The sequence below is a fragment of the Herpailurus yagouaroundi genome, unplaced genomic scaffold, assembly GCF_014898765.1.
Source record: "Herpailurus yagouaroundi ecotype Mexico unplaced genomic scaffold, PumYag 67793, whole genome shotgun sequence".
Lineage (NCBI taxonomy): Eukaryota > Metazoa > Chordata > Mammalia > Carnivora > Felidae > Herpailurus > Herpailurus yagouaroundi.
In genome coordinates, this window is record NW_024420586.1 from 12,824,685 (window position 1) to 12,848,891 (window position 24,207).

A 24,207-nucleotide genomic window follows, 5' to 3' on the forward strand; every position below is an offset into this window, starting at 1 on the left:
ACACATTTATTGAATCTTCTGTCTTATAGGCACTTTGCTGTTTGACATGTTATAGTAGATTATAATAACTTCATTTTTTTACCCCTCGCTCTATTCGGGCCCTTTGCAATAATCCATTTTTAGTGTCCTCCCATCACTAGTGGGCTGATCTACCCTGTCCCTTGAGTCTGGGCTCAACAACTTGACTTATTTTTGTCAATGTTAGCATGGGTGAGTGAATGCAGGGGTTTGAAGTGAACTTCAGCAGTGGGGCTTGTCCTCTCTTGCCATGTGAATATGTCCAGGATAGACCACTAGAGAATAAAACACATCTAGACAGAGTTAAGGACTTCCAGTCATTCCAGCCTAGGCCATCCTAGATCAACTGACATACAGCCCACTCCCACACCTGTTCAGGAGACCAGGCATGATTAGTATAGCCAACCTCTAGCCAACCTCCAGCTATAAACTTTCAGTTATAAACCCCAGAAGATTTATATCAGTACACCTATTATTGTGGCAATAACTAACAGATACAAACGATTCATTTTATTCACACAACAAATCTTTAGGCACTATTATCATCCTCAGTGGACAAAAGAAAACACTGTGACCCAGAGAAAAGTTCAGTAAACTGCCCAGGCTCAGAACACTGAACACAGTAAATAACAGAGGAGAGGTTTGAAATTAGGGAGTCTGGCTTCAGAGGCCATATTCTAACCAGTATACTGAATGGCTTTGTTCTTGTGAAGATGAAATGAGATTATTTTTTTTTCAAAGTGCTTTGTCAATGCTAAAGCACACTAAAAATATAAGTCATTATTATGAAGCTGCAACTCCTTTTCAAAGATGCTGTAAAATTTCAACTAAGTTTTTTCTTTGTCTCATAAAAAAAGAAACCCCAGGCAAGCACAAGATGATTTAAAATGCACTGTTCTTTCATATGCCAGTTACACAGGGAAAACTGATAAATGGTGAAATTTAACATGCCACCTTCCTTCCGAATCGGTGATAGACCGCTGCTATTTGCTAGGCAACTACCAAGTAAACAGAAAAATAAAGCTATGGTTTTCTTGGCAAGTGTCATTAAAAATAGATTAAGTTTACAGTAAATGCAATCTGTAGCATAGATCATACAAAAAACCTGAAGGGGAAATGAAGGCATTAATAACATATTTCTTAATTTTATGAAGCGTTACACACATCAGTCCACTGAACCAAAATAACCTAGGGAAATAGCAGTGAAACAGGCATTTATTCCTCAGCTTCAAGGAGGCATGCAAATACAAATGGTGCAAAACAAGAAGCTGATTATTCCTGGAAATTGGAATAAACATAAAAAAGAAAAGTCTGGAGATGCTAATAGGCATTAAGTTTATGAGGTGTGACTTTATTTACATGGAAGATTCTCTATGGGCATGAATTTTTAAAATTCCATTTGATTTTTCATTTTTATGTATGTCAACCCCCAAATTATTATTTTCTTCAAAAAATACAACTAGAATGTTATACTGGGTGAAATGAATAATGGGGAGAACTGAAGAGAAATAGGAAGAGGGACATCTTGATTTGGGAGGCTTTTGTCTGCAAGTCTTTTTTTTAATAAAACACAGAAATGACACTTTTAAAAAGAAAGAAAGAAAATGTGAACTTGGAAGAACAGAGAAGAAAAAAGGAAAAAGAACCAAAAAAATAGATTAAACATAACAGGAAAAGAGAGTTCTCCAGAAAGCATAACTAAAGACTTAAATGATTTATACAAAGCCTATTGCTTTATCAACGTCTCCAAAAAAATCCTAGGCTTGATTTAGCCATTTCCTATTTTAACCATTTGTTTCTCTGATAATTGTCACCTGTTTTTCTCTGTCCTCTGAAATAGGAAAGAGGAAAGAGGGAGAACACTCAGAAGAGTTTTGCTCTTGAGTGTCCTTCTCTGGTGTTCAGTTTTCAACACAAACTATTCAGTCATTCATTCATTCACTTCTACATTAACTAACAAACATCTACTGAGAGAAATGATAAGTCCTCATTAAGGGACGGGCATATACAAGTAGGCTGAGAGAAAACTCACCCTGCTTAATATGGATTTGGATAGCACTTTTTTCCCCCTAATCCCTACACCTTCGTGACCTCCCATTTCAAGTGAAGTTCTGAGTCTCTTCATAATGTACTTGATCAGATGATGTCACTTTGTATAATTCCTGCTGAATTTTACCTTACTGTCATTGCTTCAGTGTCCTAGCCTGTCAATAATTTTCAATCCTGACAGTTTAAACATACAATGCTATATGCCAATATTTATGTATTCTTAAAAGTCATTGACAAAATTTCCCACAGGCCAGATGACTAAAGAAAAAAAAAAAAGCCTGAAAAAATTGGCACTCTATTACATGGCTGCTGGGCATATAAATTGATACTACTGCTTTGGAAAACTGCTTGATTATTAAGTTGAACATGTGAATCCTTAATAACCCATCAATTATATTCCAAATTATAAATACACAACAGAAGTGTATGCACAGTTTATCAAGGGATCTGGACAAGAATAATCATACCATCAATATTTGTAATAGTCCACCCTGAGAGCAAACTATATGTCCAGCCACAGTAGACTGGATAAATAAATTGTGGCATCTTCATATAAAGGAATACTATAAGGCAGTGAGACGGGCAAACTCAGTTTACGTGCAACATGGATAAATATCAAGGACATATGTCGAACGAACTAAGACAGAAACAAAACAACTACTGTGTATGCCCATTTTCCTGAATTCAAAAAGCAGACTAAATAAAACTGTAATGTACCAGATGAATAGTTATGTAGTCAAGCTATTTTTTTAAAAAAAAGGAAACAAGGAAATGATTATCTCTAGGGTGAGGGAAAGTGGGAAGAAAGTGATGAAAGAAGCATGACAATTTCTGGCTTTTGATCTTGGTTATGGTTATATGGATGTTCACTCCGTGATAAATTACTGAGCTCTGCATATGTATTTGTACACTTTTGCATGTGTTTTCTTTCACAATAAAAACAGATTTAAAAACAACCAAACAATATTAATTAGAACATCATGTATGGAAGCACCTTGATTATCTTCTGTTTTATCTAAATTCCTTTAGCCTAAGCTACCATTAAACATTGTGCTTTTTTTTAAAATCGTTGCTTATAGAGACCATATCTTTCAAATAAACTACTTAAAGTCTTATCTAATACTTTCACCATTATTATTTTGTGAATAAGGACATATTAGCTTGGAATTGCTAGGCTGGAAATATATCTCAGAAGATAGATAAGTCTCCTAAAATTAAAGACACTGAAAAATAATAACTAGGATATATAGCAACTCTTCTTAAATCTCCAATATTTTAATCATAAGTAAGAACTAATTCTGAGGTGAAAGTCTTTTAATCACTTACAAATAAGTAATAACCATATTTCCTTAATCCTAAAACATATTTCCTCACACCTATGAAATCAGAGTGCATCTTATAATCAACTGTATCCTCAGTCTTTGTCAGCCTCGATCAAAATTAAGGTCTTCCAGAGAGAATTTTCATTTGCTTTTGCCAGCCAACTTGAGGCACTAACCCATCTGAGACCATTTTAAATTAAATTCTCTGCTTGAGGTTTCTTGGACCACACTGAAAGTGTGAATTCAGATCTCAAACTTGCGCGAGTAGTGACCAGTTGTTCAAATTTGCCACCCAGTGATGAGGTTGAAATGTTACGGTTCTTTTGCTGTACCTTTCTCTGTGGCCACTCTATTGAAATGTTTAGTTTTATACTGAAGCTATAGCCTTTGGTGACCCAGTTTTAGTTGGAGGACTCCTGTTAGACCACCCTTCCACCCATTCCCGGTTTTTCCTTTCTTATTGGTACCTACAATCTTACAATCAGTGATGTCTTAGTTTATACAAGATACAGGTCACAAGTAGAGATTTGCTTTGTTTTCCGCAAGAAAATATTTAGCCTATGACTGGACAGGAAAATTCAGACTGATTCTTACATATATCATTTTGTTTAACCATGTATTCATTTTGGTCAAAATCTTGCTATATACTCTATATTGTAAAGTATTAGGTTGTAAAAAAAAAATCAGTGAACTTACTTTGAGAACTGCAAATATTCCACAATATACTGCAGAATTATTGTTTCTATGTGAAATGCTTTGTGTTCCCTCCTTGAATCAAAAAACCTGTGAATTCTCAGATTATACCTTTAGTAATGTCCCATTGCCTTGTACAATATTGGGCCGATACTAAAAACACAATAAAACTTACTGAATATTTGAAGGACTAAAAACAAATACGCAGTTTGCGCCAAACAAAGAAAACTTCTGTAAATAGGGTCATCTGTGTGTATGTGCACGCAAATGCAAAGGAAAGGTCAACATCTGGGCACAGAAGCAAACAGAGCTTCTTGGTTGGTCTTCATTATGAAAATATTTTGGCCTTGCCAGGATTAGATATTATGGAAGAGCGCTTGGGAGGGTATTGAGAATCCTATCTACAATGCTTGCTCCAACAGATTCAATTCACAGCGTTAGCAGGTAATAAAAGAAGCCTCTGGACCATGTAAGGGATTGCCCAGGCATAGCTAGGTGTACTGGCCATTTTATGTATTAATGCCAATCTCAAATAAATCACTTTTCTGGTCTGCTGTGGGAGGAAAGGATATTTCTGTCAGTAAGTGAATGGAGGATTACTGACTTGCTGACCTTTCCTGACTGTGATAAAAGACGACTTCTTTCCTTTCAGCAATACTTTAAAAATGGAAATTGCTCTTTTAAATGTACGATGTGAGAATGAAGGAGGGAGCCCACTATTATTCCATAAATAGATGGTGGCAGAGGGCACCCCTTGGGAAAGGGAGAAATTCTCATTAGGGCTATTCTTCTGAGAGTTGTCAGTATGCATGCGTTTGCATTTAAAGACTGGAAAAAGGAGGAAGCAAGTCCTGACCTGATGTATTTTTAAGACCCTATTCTTATTCCTGCAGCATTTAAATATAGTTTGTAAAATACAGCACTCCTAACTGCCTTGTGCTATGTTTGTTATGTGGATTCTTATGTCATTCTCCTGATGAAGGAGTCAGGAATGTAAAATGATTTTGCCTTGCATTATTAGATCCAAATAAAAATGGAAAATAACAAGGCATGCATTTTCCCTTGACCCAGGAAATGGGACAGTTGCCTGGTATTTCAAAAACAAATGGCTTTTGCTGTTCAGACCACAGGAAAAAAGACTGTGCTAAAGGATTGGACTTTTTGTTAAATGTGTTTGAGGATCTTTCGAAGGCCTGAGAAATTTAAACAAATGAGAAAATGATGATGTAGAGTATTTTGTGATATCAGATACTAAAACAACTAAAATGGCCCAGAGAAAGTCCTGCCATATCCCTGAAGTCTTCTATGAATTTAGTCTTAAGGGTCCCCTTTTGCATTAGTACCCTTTGTCAGTACCATTCTTTTGTCTCATGTTCTGCATGCATGTGGCTTCTCCAGATAATTTGAAGATACTGTTCACAGAAAGAAGGGATCATGTATTAGACCGGTGAATGCTTCTGGTTCTGACTCAGTTCGTCTTAAGGGCATGAGGCCATCTGCTGTCATCCAGACTCATAGAAAAAAATGTCCATCACAGCTGAAATTTACATCCATCAATAGAACTTAATTTTGAAATTAAATAGGAGAAAAAAAAAAAAACTCTCTAAGTAGATAACTTAGTCCCTGAACGACAGCTGTGAAGATGAGAGATAATTTGCCTATAGTATTTTGCACCAAGAACTAAAATATCATCTAGTATGTCATTTAAACACCTAAATATTTTTTATCTCATTGCATGAAGGAACAAGCCTCCTCTTGAAGGTGTTAGTATCTATATCATAGTGCATCTGATATTGAAATACATATTTCATCAATGGATTTTCATGAACAAGAATATTCTTCTTCTTAAAATACACACACAGAGACAGGGATTTGCATTTAGGAGGACACAATAGCAAGAATGAGGGAGGTTTTACTCTCCATCCCTTGTTTAATCCTAGGTTGAGTTGGGAACACCAATGTGAGAGAGACTAGTCTTTGACCTTGGGTTTAGTTGTCTGTGCTTGTATATAACTACTTTTTCATGTGTGGAGCCACTTTGTAGCCAAAGGGTGATCCAAGAATAACTGTAACCATTAAGATGACTTGCTTACGCAGCAATTAATGGGTTTGCTGCAACATGCTTGATTCTACTTGAGCTTGATTTACCTGAGCCCACAGCAGCACTATAGTGAAGGTAATGGAAACCTTGGTTGATGTTATTGTGTGTGCGGTATTACTCTGAAATCCTCAAGATAAGCCATAAGTGCAAAGAAATAGGCAAAGTCAGCAAGACTGACATTCATGGAGAACACATGTGAATCTGGAGTTGTGAGGTGCAACAGCCCTTATGGGCTAATGGTGATTACCAATGCGTTCTGGATGTAAGATGGAGGAGAAATTACCATGAGTGGCTTCAGAGATTCCAGGGCAGCTTTCATGCCATCTGATAATTATCGGTCTTTCGCTCTCAGCATATGACTTTGATCCTGGAAAAAAATATATACTGAGAAGAGAGAGTTCACATTAAAATATTTTCCCTGAGCTACATTGTACTGTGAATAAGACATTGTACTGTGAATGAGACAACTGGAAGCAAATTTTGACAGGGAAATAGAGTGTTGGGAACCCTGGGTTGGGATGGGAAGTGTGTAAAGAAATCTTCATGTACTTCCCAATTCTTCTTTGGACATTTAGCACAACTCGAATATTGAACCCTCTAATAAAGGGTGCTTTGTCTAATAGAAGTTCTATTGTTTCCAACTAAAACTGATTTAATCAAAACAGGAAATTATTGGAAGGGCACAGAGTATTTCATGGAACACAAGTCAGCTTGATCTCACTAGGAACTGGTACTCCTTCATATCTCTGTGTCTTACATGGTCCTTTTTGACTGTTTCTCTCTGCGTATCTACTTCTTTCCTTTATTCTCTGTAGTTTTTCTTTGCATCCCTGCACACACCCCAAAACCCCATGGTTTATGCATTTTATTACTAGCTACATGCAGAGACCAATTCCACATTAATGGGCAAGAGAAACAGAGGAGTCTAGCTTAAGGCAGGAACCATCTCTGCTGTAATTACCTCTGACCAGGGGGGCAGGGTCATGTGGTGCAAATACGGCCGCCTCCCAAGTCCACTATTGTTCTCAGAAAAATCATTATGGGTGGAGCATAGATTCCAAAGCTAATCAATTACACCAACCTGTCAGGCTTCTACTCTCATATCTACACAGACTTATACCACACAGTTATGACTAAATGGTAAAACTTGGAAGATCAAACTGTTTGATCTCCTTTTCTTATAGATAATTTTCCCCAATACTTACTCTGACTATAACTTTGTATTTCCATTAAATTGTAAATCTAAAAATGTACCACTTCCCAAATAGATAATATGCAAACCATCCTAAGCATCTAAATGCATGAAATTTGTACATGTTTATACTAAGAAATCAAAACCAGGCTTAGTTTAGGAAAACAGCATGTTTTCCTAACATGTTACACATGTTTTCACCATCCAAATAGCACAATAGTCAAAGAAATCTGAGGCCAAACAGTGCTTTTGGTTTGAATGGGCATGAGAAGTCTTAATTGTTGCCTCAACTTCTAGAGCATTTCTAATTCAAAAATGTTATGCAATCACTGGCAGCAAGAGGTTGCTGTGTTTAGGATCATACTTGAGCTTCCTAAAGCTCAAATACCTGGCTAACTATATGCTAATGACTTTTGATACACATAGGGGAAAAGATAATTTTATACATGCCTGAAAAAAATGGGAGAAAGTAACTCACAGTATTCCATATCTTGAAAATTGGCTAGAAGGGTATGTGCTAAATATTAAGGTTTGCACAGAAATATTCTGAGAATAGATTTCCCGAAATTCTGCTTCATTAAGCAGCATTTAAAAATATCAAGGTCTTCAGAAAATTTAACTGGAAATTTTATGTGAAATACATAAGGATTTCTGTATTATGTCAAATTTATGCCAAAGTTGTTCCAACAGTGAACAGCATTCACAGTTGAATGAGAAACATAATTTTCATGATCATGAATGTTAAAAGTTTTATCATTTAGGGAAGCAAAATTTCCCACCCCAAAATGTGCCTTTTGGCTTGTGGATTACTTTAGGCTCATTGTTTTTAAGAAATAGAACACTCAAGTTGTTTTCTTCTTTGACTCCCCCATAACTGCCTAAAAGGATTTAGAGGATATGCTTCAGGAGAGAGCTGTCCCCATACATAACTACAGTATAATATGAACTAGGTGTGGTGGACAGGGAGGAACCATATCAAGTCCTGTTTGATCAGACTGTCCCATTGTTTCTGGGTGGCTCAGCAAATATTTGTTTACCAAACATTTACTTTCTCATCTTCCTGTGAACTTCCTTCCTTCCCTTTGTATCCCCAGACCCCTACCCACTTTTCCTTAGCTCTCGAGGGCATATAAGCCTCAATTGCCTGACTGCCTCTGGTGTCATAGTCTTTTAGAGTCCCCATATGTACGTAATGAAATTTGATTTTCTCCTGTTTATCTGTCTCATGTCAATTTAATTCTTAAGACCAGGCGGGGCGGGGGACAAACCTTGAATGGTAGAGGAAAATTTTCCTTCCCTACAATTGCAATTTCTCACTTTGCTTCTTTCAGACACATCACTATGCAAATACTTAACATACTTGTAATAGCTAGATAATGTTTAAGAAGAATCACCTAAATATTAAAAATTGGAAAACTTGTTCTTGATGTCAGGAGTTGCCACACTACCAGTGAGCAGTGATATGGCCACAAAGGGGGACTTACTTTCCAAAAACACTTTGATATAGAAGTTTGTCTAGGAGAGGTTGCCAAGCATGAGCACATTATGTCTTTTCAGTTAACATATGGTACCAAAGACCAGCAAAGTAGTGTTTCTTCTCCATTTAACCCTTAAAAATTTAACTCCCCATTCATAATAATCTTAAGTCTGTTCAGACTTGAAACAATATCTTTGAACTCTTCTTGTGAACCACATTTTCATAAAAAAAAATAAATAGGCTGTGTGATATTTCGTATTTTACCTTTATAATGATAAATTCAAAGCAACCAAGGGGCACTCTTAAGTACCATCATCACATCTATGTAATGTGTAATTATATACAATATATAATTAGTATATATATGTTTAGATACTATTTTCTTCATTAATTCTTGTCACATGCAGAAATGGAAGTATTCAAGGTTTTTGCTGGTTTGATGACATGATTTTCCACGTACCTGTTCCAAGTTTCTTTTATAATCATTATTCCTATGAAGTCATTCAACTTGGAAATCATTGCTTGCCAAAACTGAGTTTCTCTGGTGAACCACTCAACACGGCTTTAGTTTTATAAAGAACACCATTCTTTGTGTGCTGTTAATCTTGGCTTAGAAACAATACATATTATTCTTCCCACTTGAACAGTTCAGCTCCTGTTCTCTTAGTTATACTTTGGAACCATTAGACTTACTGCTGGAATATAAATGTATGAGTCACCCAGCTGGTGACTCTTTGAAAACAGATTTTCCAAGTATAGATATATGGACTCTCTCTTCATAGCAACATTCAGTTGTTCAAAATCTGAGGACTTCCCAGTCTGAAGACCTAACTCATAGAAGAAAAACTGTTGGCATTTTGTTAGGTGGCATTTTGTTACTTAGTGTGATTTTAACTTTGGCATTAAGTAGCTATGATACCATGTTCCAATAGTTGACATAGATGTTATTCAGTAAGTTAGAGCTTCCTGTGAAAATGCTAAGCACATAATTCTAATTTTTATTTGCTCTTTTAATCTCATTTACGAATGCACTCCTGAAAAGCTGTTAGCAGAAGGTCATGAGAATTTGGTAAACCAGAAATCCAGGTATTTGGTGGATCATTCTACAGAATAGAAAGTAATTTCACTACCAATTTATTTTCTAACCTGAATGACTTGAAAACCTTCAAAATGGGACACCGTGTTGACATAGGATGGGCCTGATTTAATAAAAGAAACTGCTAACAGGCTATATGGCCATTATGGCAAAGCAAATTGAAATTACTTTCCTGTTTCATGTACACAATGAAATCCCTGAAGGCAAAGGATATTCCCTTGTCAAATCAGAATGAAGTTATGTCTCCATGTCTTCCAAATTCAGAGAAAGTGGGTCATGGATAATTACCAGGCAGGACATGTTTGTAAACATGTTTTGCTCAGGAGAATTCTGTATACAAATGAAAATAATTTATATTGAAATTTTAATCCATCAAATGAATGATGCTACTCCATCAAATTAGAATAAGGCCATTGAAAGGCAAATTTCCAAGATGATAGAAAATTTGTGAAAATGTTAGAATTTATAGTTGTTAAATATGTGTAGTTTTGGAAGTTTGATATTAAATATAGCATAGGCTCGCAGATGATTTACAATATTTTTTGGCAGGAAAAAATACTGAGAACCTTTCAAAATTTAAGGGTTCATATGACACATGAAAGGATATCCTTACAAATATATGTAATTCATGTTCAAACTGATTTTATCAACACAAGAAAGTTTATTCAATTATATGTGGTTCTATTTCTATCCTCAAGAAAAATTTCTGGCAATCATACAAGTGAATTTTATCACTTAATTTAAATTTCTTTCCAAGCACACTCACCATTTATATGTAAAGCTGATGCAAAATTTTGACTTTATGAACTCCTTCACATACACATGTGCATGTGCACTGAAAATTCAAAGTGCTTCTCTAATTAAAAATTAGAAATAGTGCAGGAAAGGCTGTTTTAACATACATTGCAAATGCTGAAAATGAAACAAAACCCAAAATAGAATTGTCAACCCCTTGCTACTCCTGTTTCTAACTGTGTCAGTAGAGGCGGAAAAAGGATAGCCTAATCTGTTATCTCCTCCCAGTGCATTTCAAAACAAAGTTTCAAGTCAACATTCTTTCTTTTATTGTTCATATAACTCACCTGCAGAGGACAGAAAAGAATCTTGGGAGAGAATATGAAAACAACTAGTTTTAAAAAGTCTTACATAAATAAACATGTCATATTATGTTCTGTTTTTGAAAAAGTATATATTATAAAGGAAAATGTGAACTGAAGACATGTAATTTAGGAACCTGTTAATGGGTCTACACAGTAGAGAAGACACAGGTCACACCACATCAGTGAAACCACTTTTATTTTTATTTTTTCCACATAGATAATTTCATGTCAGCTACAAAAACCATGAAATGAAGAACCATTCGTGAAACTGCAAACTCAAAACCACTGGAGTGATAAACAGGTTTCCCCCAGAGGACTGTTAGAAAAAATAACCAGAATACCATGGATTCATATTTAAGTAGTAAACATGTCATATATTTAAAAATAATAAATATAGAACAGCAGTAGAGAAACTATAGCATCAACAGCATGAAGTATAATTTTATTAAGACAGATGAAATTTCTAGGCACAGTTTTAGGCATTAAAGAGGACACAGAGGCATAGGTTAGTGTGCGCTGCTCTGTACAAAAATACAGTCTGAATAAATTACATTGCTAGCCATACAATTAGACGTCACTTACCAGTCAGTTCATTGCATGTTTAATAATATACAGGTACATGCTAATCCATATATATCATTTATATTTCAAACACATAGGTCTCTCTATATTTGTCTTTTAAAATTTACATGTTGAACTTACAAAAAGCTAAATAGTTGTGCAAGAAATCCAAATAACTAGCCCTGCTGAGTACTTTATGCTCTATGTGTGTATGTGTATGTATCTAAGATAAACAATGGATTTGTACTTAACAGTTTTGCTTGTAAGAAAACATCAAACAAACCTAAAGCTGCAACGACATAATGTAGGTGAAAATTCACTTGTGTTTATTCTGATAGACAAAACAGTATTTTGGATGATCAACACCTTTCATGTTGTACTGAGCCTGTTAGCAATGAAATACTTTTAAATATTAGTGACAGTAGAAATATAGCATAGGGCTCTTCACTGGGAAGGGGGAAAAAGTCATATAAGAAATCTACTTTTCAGTGAACTGCAAATACGTGTGCCTTAAGCCTATAACGTATTCTGTCATTTTCCAGCCTGTCATATTGACAGACAATGAAAACTTGCTAAGACTGGAGATGTGATATTGGTCTAACAGCACACTGCATCCTCTACTAGAACCAAGAAAAGTGCCTCATTGATGTCAGCACCAAAGTACTGTTCTTCCATTATTCAGGAATAAAGAGACTCTCTCACAATAGAGAGGGTGTAGGAGATGAAATCCCCATTCGACAAATACCGTATTTCTCATGCTGCCCTGACAATACGCAATTAACTGCAAGACTGGCCCAGATTTTATTATTTCTCAAGAAAATTGCTTCAAAAGATTCTATAATACTAATATCTTTCTGCAAAATTTCTACCCATAGTTTCTCATGATTCTATAAAGAATCATATACTTTAATAAAGGTTTCTCTCTAGGATGCATTTAATTCCTTTTGCCTGTCATTGCTAAAATAAGATTAAGCCTGGTTCTTGATATTTACTTTGTGATTCTATAGAAAAGTCACAAGATAAGGTTTTTTTTTTTAAGCATTTGAATAATAAAATAGTTTTTTTTTCTGTTGTTTTGGCAACAGTTCTTAAGACAAACTGAAGGCAGAACTCTGCTTTGGGAGGTAAAGCAAATTATTAAATACTATTGATGAGGTCCTGCTCTTAACGGATTTTGCAATACAATAGAACATAAGTACGTTTTAAATGATTTTTCCAATGCTTCCTTCTGCAAAAGGGCCAAAACCAGAACATACTGTTTTAGTGTTTTTGTTAACAAAAATAACTATTTATAACTTTCATATTAGAACTGTATATTTGATATAAAAATATGTTTATAATTAAACTATCCAAATTTGTATATTCAACAGGATTAACACAAGTTTGCAGGGTGAGATTAGTTGCAAACTCATTCCCTATTACTGATATTTCCTTCCATTTGAACAGCCAACAAATGATTCCTTTGACATAAATCCATCATAATTGTGTACACAAATCAGTTAGCCCATTAGTTAACCCCAGAGGACCAGGTGATAACCAGATGAATTCTACTCCTCTACTGAGACAGTTAGACATTTATAGAAATCTATCGCTATTCTTTTATTTTTTTAATAAAGACATTTAAAGTACTTGAAAAAAAGCAGCCTTCTATTTTACTGAATTTTTAACAAAACGATCATTCTAATTGCTACTCTCTTTTGAACTACAGTGCTTACAGAAGAATCATGAATTTTCAGAGTAACACCATTTCAGTTTTTCTTCTTATACAATTCTATTAAAACTTTCCAGTGAAACAGTAGAGAACATAGAGCAAAAGCTTTAAGGTATATGTACTTTTGTACAGTAAGTAAGTGTGAATACCAATCTAAGCCTCTTAACGTGTACAAGGTTAGTGTTCAAATCACTTCACTAGAGCAAATATTACTTTTACGTGTAATAGGCAAATGCATGTATAGGGCCAGGGAACAACTTATTACCATTTATACTAATGGTTCACCTTTATAAAAATATTCAAGCTTGTTACATACGCACAATTATTTGCTGTCATGTTTGGTAAATGACATAAAGGGTACTTAGGACAAAAGCAACTCATGCATATTTCTTTCTAGTTGCCCCAGGGAAAGTAAAGACTCCCAATTTTCCTTATTCTAGATATGGATGAGGCACAATTTCTAACCACATAATGAAAAGCACGTGTCTCCAAGTCTTGACTCCCTTCACAGGGAGCTGCTGATTGCCAAAGCATTGCCTCGCATTAAAATAGAGTATTCTTAAAGGTGGAAGTTGTACCATTAACCAATTACATTCAGAACTCCCATTAAGTGCTGAAGGGCAGTTCACTTTTCAAAAGCTCATTCAAGCAAATAACCAATGGCCAATGTAGTCATTGGGCGGGGTAAGCAGGTGATAAAGGACTCCAACAGAGGAATCCTTGTCAGAGCAAAGGAACCTCTAAATGTTGCTTATGCCAGCTGTTCCCCTGCAGGCAATAGGAGATTCAGGCATTTCTCATTCCAACTAGCTTCTCACAATGGTTGCTGTCATATAGACCCTTCACTTGTCAAGAAAAATGACATGAACATATTGCAAGTTTGCAGCATTTGCCTATGTCTAATCAGCTCTCTTAATTTGTGCAGGTCCCTAAAATGAATGTAAAAGCTGGTTACAGTGTTGATAGCCAAAAGGCAAAAGATATTAAATCAAATGAGCAAACTGTTTGATGCTCCACAAGTGTTTTAGAAAACAGTGAGTTAGAAAAGATACAGACGTAATCCTTTTGTTGGATAGTTGGTTGTTTTGAAAATCTGAGACTGTCGGTTCTAGTAGTAGTCTTCATAGTTCTTAGGGTTCAGGCAATAAAGGATGGCACCCCCAAACGAAAATATAGTTGCACCCCATGCCAGGCCATAACCCCAATTGAACTCATGGTAAATTTTCAAGCTCACAGTTTCAATGAACTTGATTGGGTAAAGGACCAGGCTGCAAACCTGTAAAACAACTGAAAGGAAAGCAAGTCAAAATTAGAAAAATGTTATTTGTAGAAAATAAAATAATATAACATATAAATATATATATGAGAATTACTTTCTAATCAAACATAAAAGCCAAAAAATTTGAAACACTGCTTATTTCCAGATGGCACACCTCAAAACATTAACAATTTTTTAACACTGTTTCACAATATAGTAGCAATTACTCTTAATAATTAGTACCTCAGTATAATGGTATTTGATGAAATAATTAGTGCAATATAATTATTTGAGCAAAGTAGTGATTCGCACTTTACAAACATACATGTATAATTATCACTGTTATGGCATACAGTAGTCCCATACACTAAACTGTTCCACTATACCAAACTTGTAAATAGCTCCCCAAGAGCAGTGACCCCAAATGCCAGCTAAAATGCCTGTGATTTATTTAAGCTCTTGAGGAGTTGAGGAATTTGAACTCATTTGTACTGATGAAACTGGTCAACCTGTGATTCAAGACATGCTATTTCTTGCTGCTGATTCTCAATACCATGTAACTCAGCTGACCATTCCAGCAACTCCTACTGTGGATGTCTTTACTTATATTCCTCTGTTCAAAAACTATTTCCATCCTTTTCCTCTCATCTTTAAAAAGGGGCTCAAAAGTCATCTTTTTTCAAGAAGTGACATTTAATAATACCTTTGCATGAGATATAACAGATGACATCTATATATTCATTCTTCACCTACTTTCAAAACAGAATGAAATCAATGAAGGCCTGGGAGATGATGGTACTGAAAACATAAACTAATGATGGCTACTACAGTAGAGCACAAAACTTAGCTCTTAGTTCTTAGCTAAATCTTAATTTAGTTGGCTGTCAGTCAGGGCTAAAGAGAAACTGTGATGAGTCATAGCTAATAAAATAAAACAAACCAAATAATCCGGAAAGGCAAGGGTGTTTTTTAATATATCTAAAATTAAAGTGGTATTTATCCTGTGGCTATTTCTATATGGGAGACATGGGATTACACAAGAGATGATGTCTTCCACTCAAAATCATAACTTCATGTGGGATCAAATATTATATAATTTCTATTGTATTTAAATCAACTTAACTATCATTTATGGGATGTGTCTGCCTCATTCTCTACCATATGACAGCTTCCACCCTCAAGTTACAATCTTTAAAAAAATCTGGGGTACTATGTAATATGTGACAGGGCTTGGCAAACTACCAAATCTGGTTTGCTGTTTCTGAAAAAAACTTTTACCAGAACACAGCCAGGCTCATTCATTTATGTATTGTCCGCACTACAATAGCAGACTTGAGTGACTGCAATAGAAACCATGTGGCTCACAAAGCCCAAAGTACTTACTATCTTGCCCTTTATAAAACAAAGTTTGCCACCCTGCTACATAAAATAAATGTTTGGTTAAAATGATTATTATTTAAGTCACCTTAAAGATGCTGTAAATTCCAAAAGTACAACAAAAATGTGAACAACTGAGACAAGAATAAAATTTGATATAGTAAAAAAGATACACTATTAAATTTTTTAAAAAGCAATAGGATGGATAGTGTGTTTAATTAAGCTGGACTTTTGCGTTTTAAAGTCTATGCTCATCAATTCTCAGAACCTATAAAATATCTTTATTACCAATATGATTAATGTTCCTAGCAACTCTACATTAATGGTCCTCTATTTCTAGTATAAAGCTTATGAACTCCAGAAAACCCCTGAGAGCATGATTCCACACAATCATTACTTTCTCTAAGGCTCTGACTAGGGGGTCAAGTAACCTTTCTGGAGCTGGGTATAAGAATTTGAAACATTTTTGCCATGTAACTCAACACTGCTCCAGATCAGCAGTGGCCTACCACACTTCCACACCATGGAGAGTGGATGGACAAGTAGGTCCGTATAAAAGGAGAATCTCTTGACATCCAAAATGGAAACCACACCTTGTTTATAGTTTAAAAATCTCAGAAAAGATTTTAAGTCCATGTTAGGACAACTGACAACCCATTATATAACCCACACTTCCTCTACTTACAGCCAGTAAGTGCTAAATATGTGTAAATATGTGCTAACTTTAAAAAATTCAGCAGGCTCTGTGTCTTTGTGAGGGAAAGAGTGCTTTCATGTTTTAAATGTCTTAAAAAGAACAAGAAGTCAATTCCTATCAACCATGAACTACAGAAAACAAATTCCAAAGTTACTAAGTTTTTTAAAAAAGGCATTTCTCCTCAGGTTTCTCTACTCTGGTTGCTAGTCAAAGGATGCCTGATCCTGCCAGGATGTGACTGAAATATAAGTGAATTAGGAATAGTAATTCATTTACTCATTCAACAAATTCATTCATTCAATAAGAATGTTTGAATGTTTCTAAAGTGATACAGTTTAAGGCACTGAAAACAAAAGTTGCTACCCCCATTAGTTAAATAAGTACAGGATATGGCAGACATGATAATACAAGAAATCAAAAAAACAAGATCGAGGGATACAGGCTGCTCTTTCAGATCAAAAGCTGAAGAAAGCCTCTTTAGGGAGGAGTCATTTGAACACAGTCCTGAATGAAGTTAGGGGTGCAGGCCACTATAGTGAGGAGTAAGCAATCCGGGTAGATGGCACAGGTAGCGTAAAACCGGTGACGCAGGTGCATGCTGGTTGCAGTGGAGCATCAGTAAGGATGCTGTGGTCACAGGACAGAGAACACGGTGGCGACTGGTAGGAGAGGAGACGGAAAAGAGAGCCAGAGGCCCATTCAGGCATGGCCCTGTGAACTATGGGCAGGGGTCTAGATTTTATTCTAAGTGTGATGGACAGCTGCTAAAGGAGTTTGAACACAGAAGCAATAACTGATCTGAATTCTATTCTAGAAGGGCTCTATGGGTTCTTTTGTGAGACAGCCAGTCTCTAGGGTGAGTTGTTTACCTAGACTGCTTTTAATATTCATTTCAATGTGTTTTATTTAGCAAGTATTTGGCCTCCATGGTATAATACAATGATATAATTTCCCTCCAGTGGAAAAGTGGAAATACAACTGCATTAGGCTCCACTGTCATATTCTCCTGAGCAGCTTTCTTAGAGATAAAACTTTATTGTGTTGTAGCCAGATGAAAATTACCCTAAAATGTTTTATGCCTCTGAATTATTTTTCTCTCTTTAGAATCACTGAAATGCATGTAATAGCAAAACTGAGGGAAAAAAAAATACATAAGCCTGCATTTGTAAATAACTTTCTCCATCTAATAAAAATACACATACACAGGTAAAAATGCCTCCTTGCCTTTTGTAGATGCTGTGGAAAAAAAAAAAGAATACAAAAACAAAAAACAAACCTGAAGAGTTCAGGACTCAAGAAAATATCATCATACTGATATTTCTACTTTACCACCAATCAATGAAACATAATAGGCATTGTATGTGGTATTCTCTATGCTCTATGTCAGACGCAACATGAGTAAAGTTGTGGAGCATTTTAGAATTTGAAGGGAATGTGAAGTTCATTTTATACCTCTCTCCACTTGTTTGAAAAGAGGCAACAAAATTACTAAGCATGAAATTGGTGGCTAGAAGCATGACAAGAACTTAGAGGTACTAATTTTGTCTTATGTCTAGTTTTCTTTAAGGGGATATTTTTTAGTGTTTCAATATTGAAACAGAAAACATTCAGTATTGAAATATTCAACATTTTCTTTTAATGGGATATTTCAACAAACATTTATTGGATGTTCACTGTGTAGTAGGTGAAAGGGGTAAGACAGATAGAACATGGCCCTTGACCAGTCATATTTCATGCTCTATGGTGGAAACAGACACACAGGTAATTATAAACGAATGTATTCAACACTAATAGTAGAGGCATGTTCACTTATCCATTCATTCCACGTTTATTGAACTCAATATTCCAGACACCATTTTTGCCTGGAGAAAGAAGGGAAAGCTTCCGAGAGGAAGCACCATTTGAACTGGATGGGACTTGGTCAGCAGACAAAGATGAAAAGACCTCTAGGAAAAAGCAGCAGCTTGTACAAAGCTTAGCAGTATAAGAGGATGTACCTATAGAAACATCACAGGGTTGGAATAAAGGCTACATTCACATAGAAATGTTTGGTTCAGACTCTAAAAGGCTTAGTGTGTCATAAAAATAACAGATTGGATTCTATAGGGAGACATCTCAGAGATTATTTTTATTTTTTTCTAGTAAAGTATTTTTAAATTTTTTTTCAATGTTTATTTTTGAGAGAGAGAGAGAGAGAGAGAGAGAGAGAGAGAGAGCGTGAGTGGGGGAGGGGCAGAGAGAGAGAGGGAGACACAGAATGGGAAACAGGCTCCAGAATGAACTGTCAGCACAGAGCCTGATGTGGGGCTCGAACTCACGAACTGTGAGATCATGACCTGGGCTGAAGTCGGATGCTTAACCAACTGAGCCACCCAGGCACCCCTCTAATAAAGTATTTTTTAAATGTTTGTTTATTTCTGAGAAAGAGAGTAGGGGAGGGGCAGAGTGGGAAGAGGACAACAGAGAGCCCATGACAGGCTTGAACTCAAGAACCATGAGATCCTGACCTAAGCCTAAGTCATACACTTAAATGACTGAGCCATCCAGGCGCCCCTCAGAGGTTAATTGTAGATGCTGTCAGCACCCTACCCATAGACTTTCATCTTCATCACCCGGGTGCATGTCAGCCCAACTTCCAGCTGTGAGCACCACCTGCCCTTCTTGGCCTCACTTTTCCTCTGGCCACTAAAGCTACTTTGCCTGATTGTAGCCTGGTGCTCTGAGAAATTAACACTGCTGTCTCCCCAGCATCACCTTAGCCCTTACCAATGACTCTCAGAATTTGGTTTCTAAATACCCCAGTTCCCTAGTCCTTCCAATGAAAGAACTCTGAGGTGTCTGTTGTAAAATTGGTTTCCAGAATTTTTCCAAGAGAAGCTCCAGCTGTGTACAGCAACAACTGGTTTGATAATGTACTCTTTACTGGCTCCCTTCCCTTCGCTGTCTCACCTTCTGTTCCCTTCTTTTACCTCCCAGATTAAGTGTTTGCACTGTCTTCTTGTCTTGGGTTCTGCCTCTGGGGAAGCCAGAGGGAGAAGCGACAAGGCCAGATTTGTATTTGAGAACTACACCTCATGCGTTTGTGTGCAAGATAGACTATAAACTGAAGAAGACTGGAGAAGGAAGGCACTTAGGAGGCTGGTCAACGCATGGACACAGGTCAGAGAATGGGAAGAAAAGACGATAAAAGATAAACTCAATAACTGGATTCTAGGAAAGGGAAATGAAGGAAAGTCATGTACACATTTTAAGTCGGATATTAAAATTTGAAAAATAAAGTAGGGTAAGTTCAAATTTGGGAACTGAGACGTTCTACATGAGGAAGAGTTATACCCTCAACTAAGGCAGCAATTGTGGTACATAAAAGAAACTACAGAATTAGAAGATAATTTAGAGACAGAATTGATAGGACTTACCAGCCAAGTCCCTAAATACCGAACTTACAAAAAGAAAATGGCATTTTGGAGAATGAAACATTTGCCCATAAAGGGTTAATATGAAGTCGTCTCCTTTTCCTTTTGAAATTTCATCTGTAACTACTGAGAGTTGTAGTACATATGAAATTAGTTACTGCACTGATACTATAAAATGTTCTAGCCAGAGAATAGTTTCATACTGATAAAGATCTGTGAGTAGAATTCCTTTTTAGTTTGAAATCTAAACTGGACACTGATTTTTCTGCCAAAATCTAGACTGAAAATACTTTCAGCCACCTCATACATGTGACAGGATGGTGAGGAGGGCTGCAAAACACAAGCCTCTCATCAGATATAACTCAGAGGTGGAAAGCAGTTACAGGACCCTGGGGAGGGGGGAAATCACTATTCTGTATTAACACTTAATTGCAGAAGGCTTTTTGCACATAAAACAGAAAGGAAATATCATTAATAAAATTAGTGGGGATTCCGTTATTTAAAATCTGAATTATAAGACTGAGAATTCTCAATTTGTACTAAAGTCCTTTGAAAAATGGAAACAATCATCCTAAGTCCCCCTGGGGAATAAAAAAGATCTGCAAAACCAGACAATAAAAGAGGAGGACTCAGAATGATGCAACTCCTTTAATTTCACTAAATGTTTAGTGAGAACTAGATGCCAGTTATCATAATCCCATCATATCTCACTGATCATTGTCAGTTACACAATAAGAAGCGGGCTACAGTCATCTGTATTGGAAACTTGCACACTTTCATGATGTGCTCTGATTATGTTGCACTGATCAAGTTGTGGACTTTATGACATCTCCCATTGCTTACTCCCTTGGGTGTTGCCCCCCAAGAGATGGAGTAACAGGAATAACAGGATGGACTCCAACTGCAGTGCACAGTTGGCAGCTGCATTCAAAATTCAAGGCTGATTCCGCACTTCTTTTTCTATGTGTTATATGTAACCAAGTAAAGACGACTTGTGAACCCCCATGTGGACTTTCAACTGAGATAGATGCCCTGAACTGAAACCCTGGCTCTGCAACTTACCTATTGGATAACTCTGGGGAATTACTTGACCTTTCTGAACGTATTTCTTCATTGATAATATGGGGAAAAGAAATACCTCATCTTATAAGAGAGATAGTATATACTGAATGTCTAGCAGTGCAACACATGGTAGGTGCTCAATTCATTAGTATTGCCAGCATTGTTATTACAGATATCTTATTCTGAAGTCTAGACTTCTAGGACCAGTGAGGGAGTTGTGGAACATGGGACAATGTTTTATTTTATTTTTTAATGTTTATTTATTTTGAGAGCAGGGTGGAGGGGCAGAGAGAGAAAGAGAGGGAGAGAAATAATGCCAAGCAGGCTCTGAGAAGTCAGCACAGAGCCTGACAATGAGATCATGACCTGAGCAGAAATCAAGAGTCGGACACTTAACCAACTGAGCTACCCAGGCACCCCGGAACACTGTTTGAGATGGGCTCAGTGATGACTATCTCTCAGCAATTCTAGCAACTATTCAGGCAGGTAACAAGCCCACCCTAAATTAAGGACTTCAGAGAAAAAGGGAAGATGAAAAACCTTTATGAGATTTAATCATCAGCTTTTAGTAAATACCCTTGGAGTACATAATCTAACACCAAAGTAGTACAGTTACATACTATAGGTGCTCAACATATATTTGTTAAATAAATGAATGAAAACATGAATAAAAGAAAAAATAATTTTTATAACTATTACTTTTTCGACCTCTTTTTGGTCTGAACTTTGTGCTCACATGAATTTTACTGCTTCATAAACTGCAGAGAGAGAAATGGTTTAAGAAAAATTGGATTATAGTTAGCTTGTTTACATGCCTGTTTTCCCTGTCAAATTATAAGCCACACGCCTTAGTCATCTTTCCATCATTGATTCAACTATCTATTAACCACCTCGTTGTACCAGGCAGAGCACACAGTACTGAATGAATTATATACTCCTGTGTAGAAATGTTTCCAAGTGGTAGTGCTATGCTTGTTTTGACTTTATGTATTGCATGTTTCAGCAGAAGCAAAGATTATTTCTTTGCTGAGACAGATAACAAGATCTGTGTGTGGACACCAAGATAAGGCTTGGTATTATTTGGGGAAAAAAAAAAAACATTTTGAGAAAAGAGGAGAAACACAGACCATTTTCAAGGAAACCAAGATGAGCAAAAAGGTAAAAGGGCCCCAAATAAATATTTACAAAGAATCACTAAACGCAATTACAAGTGAGACAAGCCAACCAATAGAGTAAGTATGTTTACTATGAGGCAAGCAAAATCAACAGCCATGATTTTAACTAGCATTGTTTCAAGTAGGCAGAGTTCCCAAATTTGTTAATCTTCTACCCAAATCAATAATGGATTATTATGTGTAATGAGTATCTTTTCCAAAATCAGCTACTGGCAACTCTTTAATGGTTTCTCAGATGGCAGAGAGAAACCTTTTGTGACATGTTTCAAATCACCAGTAAGTTTTACCTTGCTTATGTCCAAAGTGAACACAAAACTAATGGTTATTTCAAAAAAGCTTCCATAAGCACAGTGTCAAAAGAGAATGAGTAAAATTATATCTTAGCACATGTACATTTTTAAAATGTAGCAGTATGATGCTCACTTGAGCTCTCAGTGGGTAGAATATGAATATATGAATATTGCTGTAGAGATTCCTTTCATTATTTTATAATTTACTACTACTTATAGTAGCTAGAGCTAAATAAAAATCTTTATTTTGACCAGGCCCAGGACCTAATAACTTATATTCATCTATAGTATACTTTCTGTTAAAACCAGTACTTATTTTCACATTTTCATAAATTTTGCTATACTTGGGAAACATACAGAGCTTCTTTAGAAAGAACTAGGAGGAAAAAAAAAGAAATAACTAGAAACTCCTAATTATTTTTCTAAGCATGTTTATAATAGGTGCTATAAACAACTGGATTTCTATGTAGATTCTGCATATGCTAGTAGGTGGTAAGTTAAAGTCTAAATGAGACAGTAACTAGGTAGCACAATAATATTCCATATTTATAAGAGAATGTCTAAAGTACCTCTATACCTTCCTAAAATCAAAAATATCTGAGTATTCTAAGAATTATTCAAAACATAATTCCAGTTTTAAAGAATGGTATATCATTTCAGAACAATTTATCAAGAAATTCTATTATGATTAATTATCTAATCACTATGTTAATAAATCCTAGCTGCAAAGACAAACTTATACTAAAATTAAAATATCTAAAGTTATTTCATTCTAAAAATAGAAATAGCCACGAGAAATCCATGAACCAAGAAATAAACTAAAGAATAGTTATGGAATCTTTAGGAGAATTTTCAGGTTTACGAAATGATTCACAATACAGTTCTTTATTACACAGGAGATCAATAAAATAGTATGGTCACTGCCTATGACTTCAGAATATTTTTTTCAGAATATTTTTTGTAATAGTGTTTTCTACTCTTATTAGAAAGTATCTGTGGTGATACTTAGCTAGTTTTATGGGTCTCTTAATACAGTGTACACTCTGTAATAGTTACCTAATAAACAGCTGAATGAACAAATCATTAGCCAATGAGCCATGTCTAAAATTCAGTAGCCTCCCAGCCCCGGCTCTGCTGGTAACTACTATGTAATCTTGAGCAAGTCACTTAAGAGATTTGAATTAGCAGTTCTTCCAGATTGCTTTAGGCCTTTGGACCTTCATTTTTATGACACCTACATTATGATCGGTCTTTGTGGGTATAAAAAATGAACACAAACAGCAGGGGGCAGCAGAATACTTCTGATCTTACATTTTTAGATCAAACTACCCTTCAAATACTGAAATTTCATCTGTTCCCATCTTTAAACAGCCTTTAAAAAAAAAAAATCCATCTAATAGCCTAGATGGTTCTGTCAGTGTCTTCATTATTGACAGTCACGGGGGCTTATTTTGCAGTCTTCAAATCAGATGTGACTGACAGGGTAAACTGAAGGCACCACAGGAATATTTCAGTTTGAATCGAACAGAACAATATATTCAAAGCTACTCTTACAAATGAAAATTAAAACACATAATAATATGCTGGACTTTTTTTTTTTTTTTTAAAGTAAGTC

General features: G+C 35.8%; 1 protein-coding gene across 1 annotated transcript in view; it reads right to left on the reverse strand.

The window, feature by feature from the left end:
- Positions 1-11,227: 11,227 nt before the first annotated feature.
- Positions 11,228-24,207, reverse strand: part of TMEM47 (transmembrane protein 47) — a 30,478-nt gene continuing 17,498 nt past the window's right edge. The window contains exon 3 of the mRNA XM_040468980.1: positions 11,228-14,607. Within this exon, the coding sequence (XP_040324914.1) occupies positions 14,429-14,607 (179 nt within the window). The 3' untranslated portion in view covers positions 11,228-14,428. The remainder of the gene's footprint in view (positions 14,608-24,207) is intronic.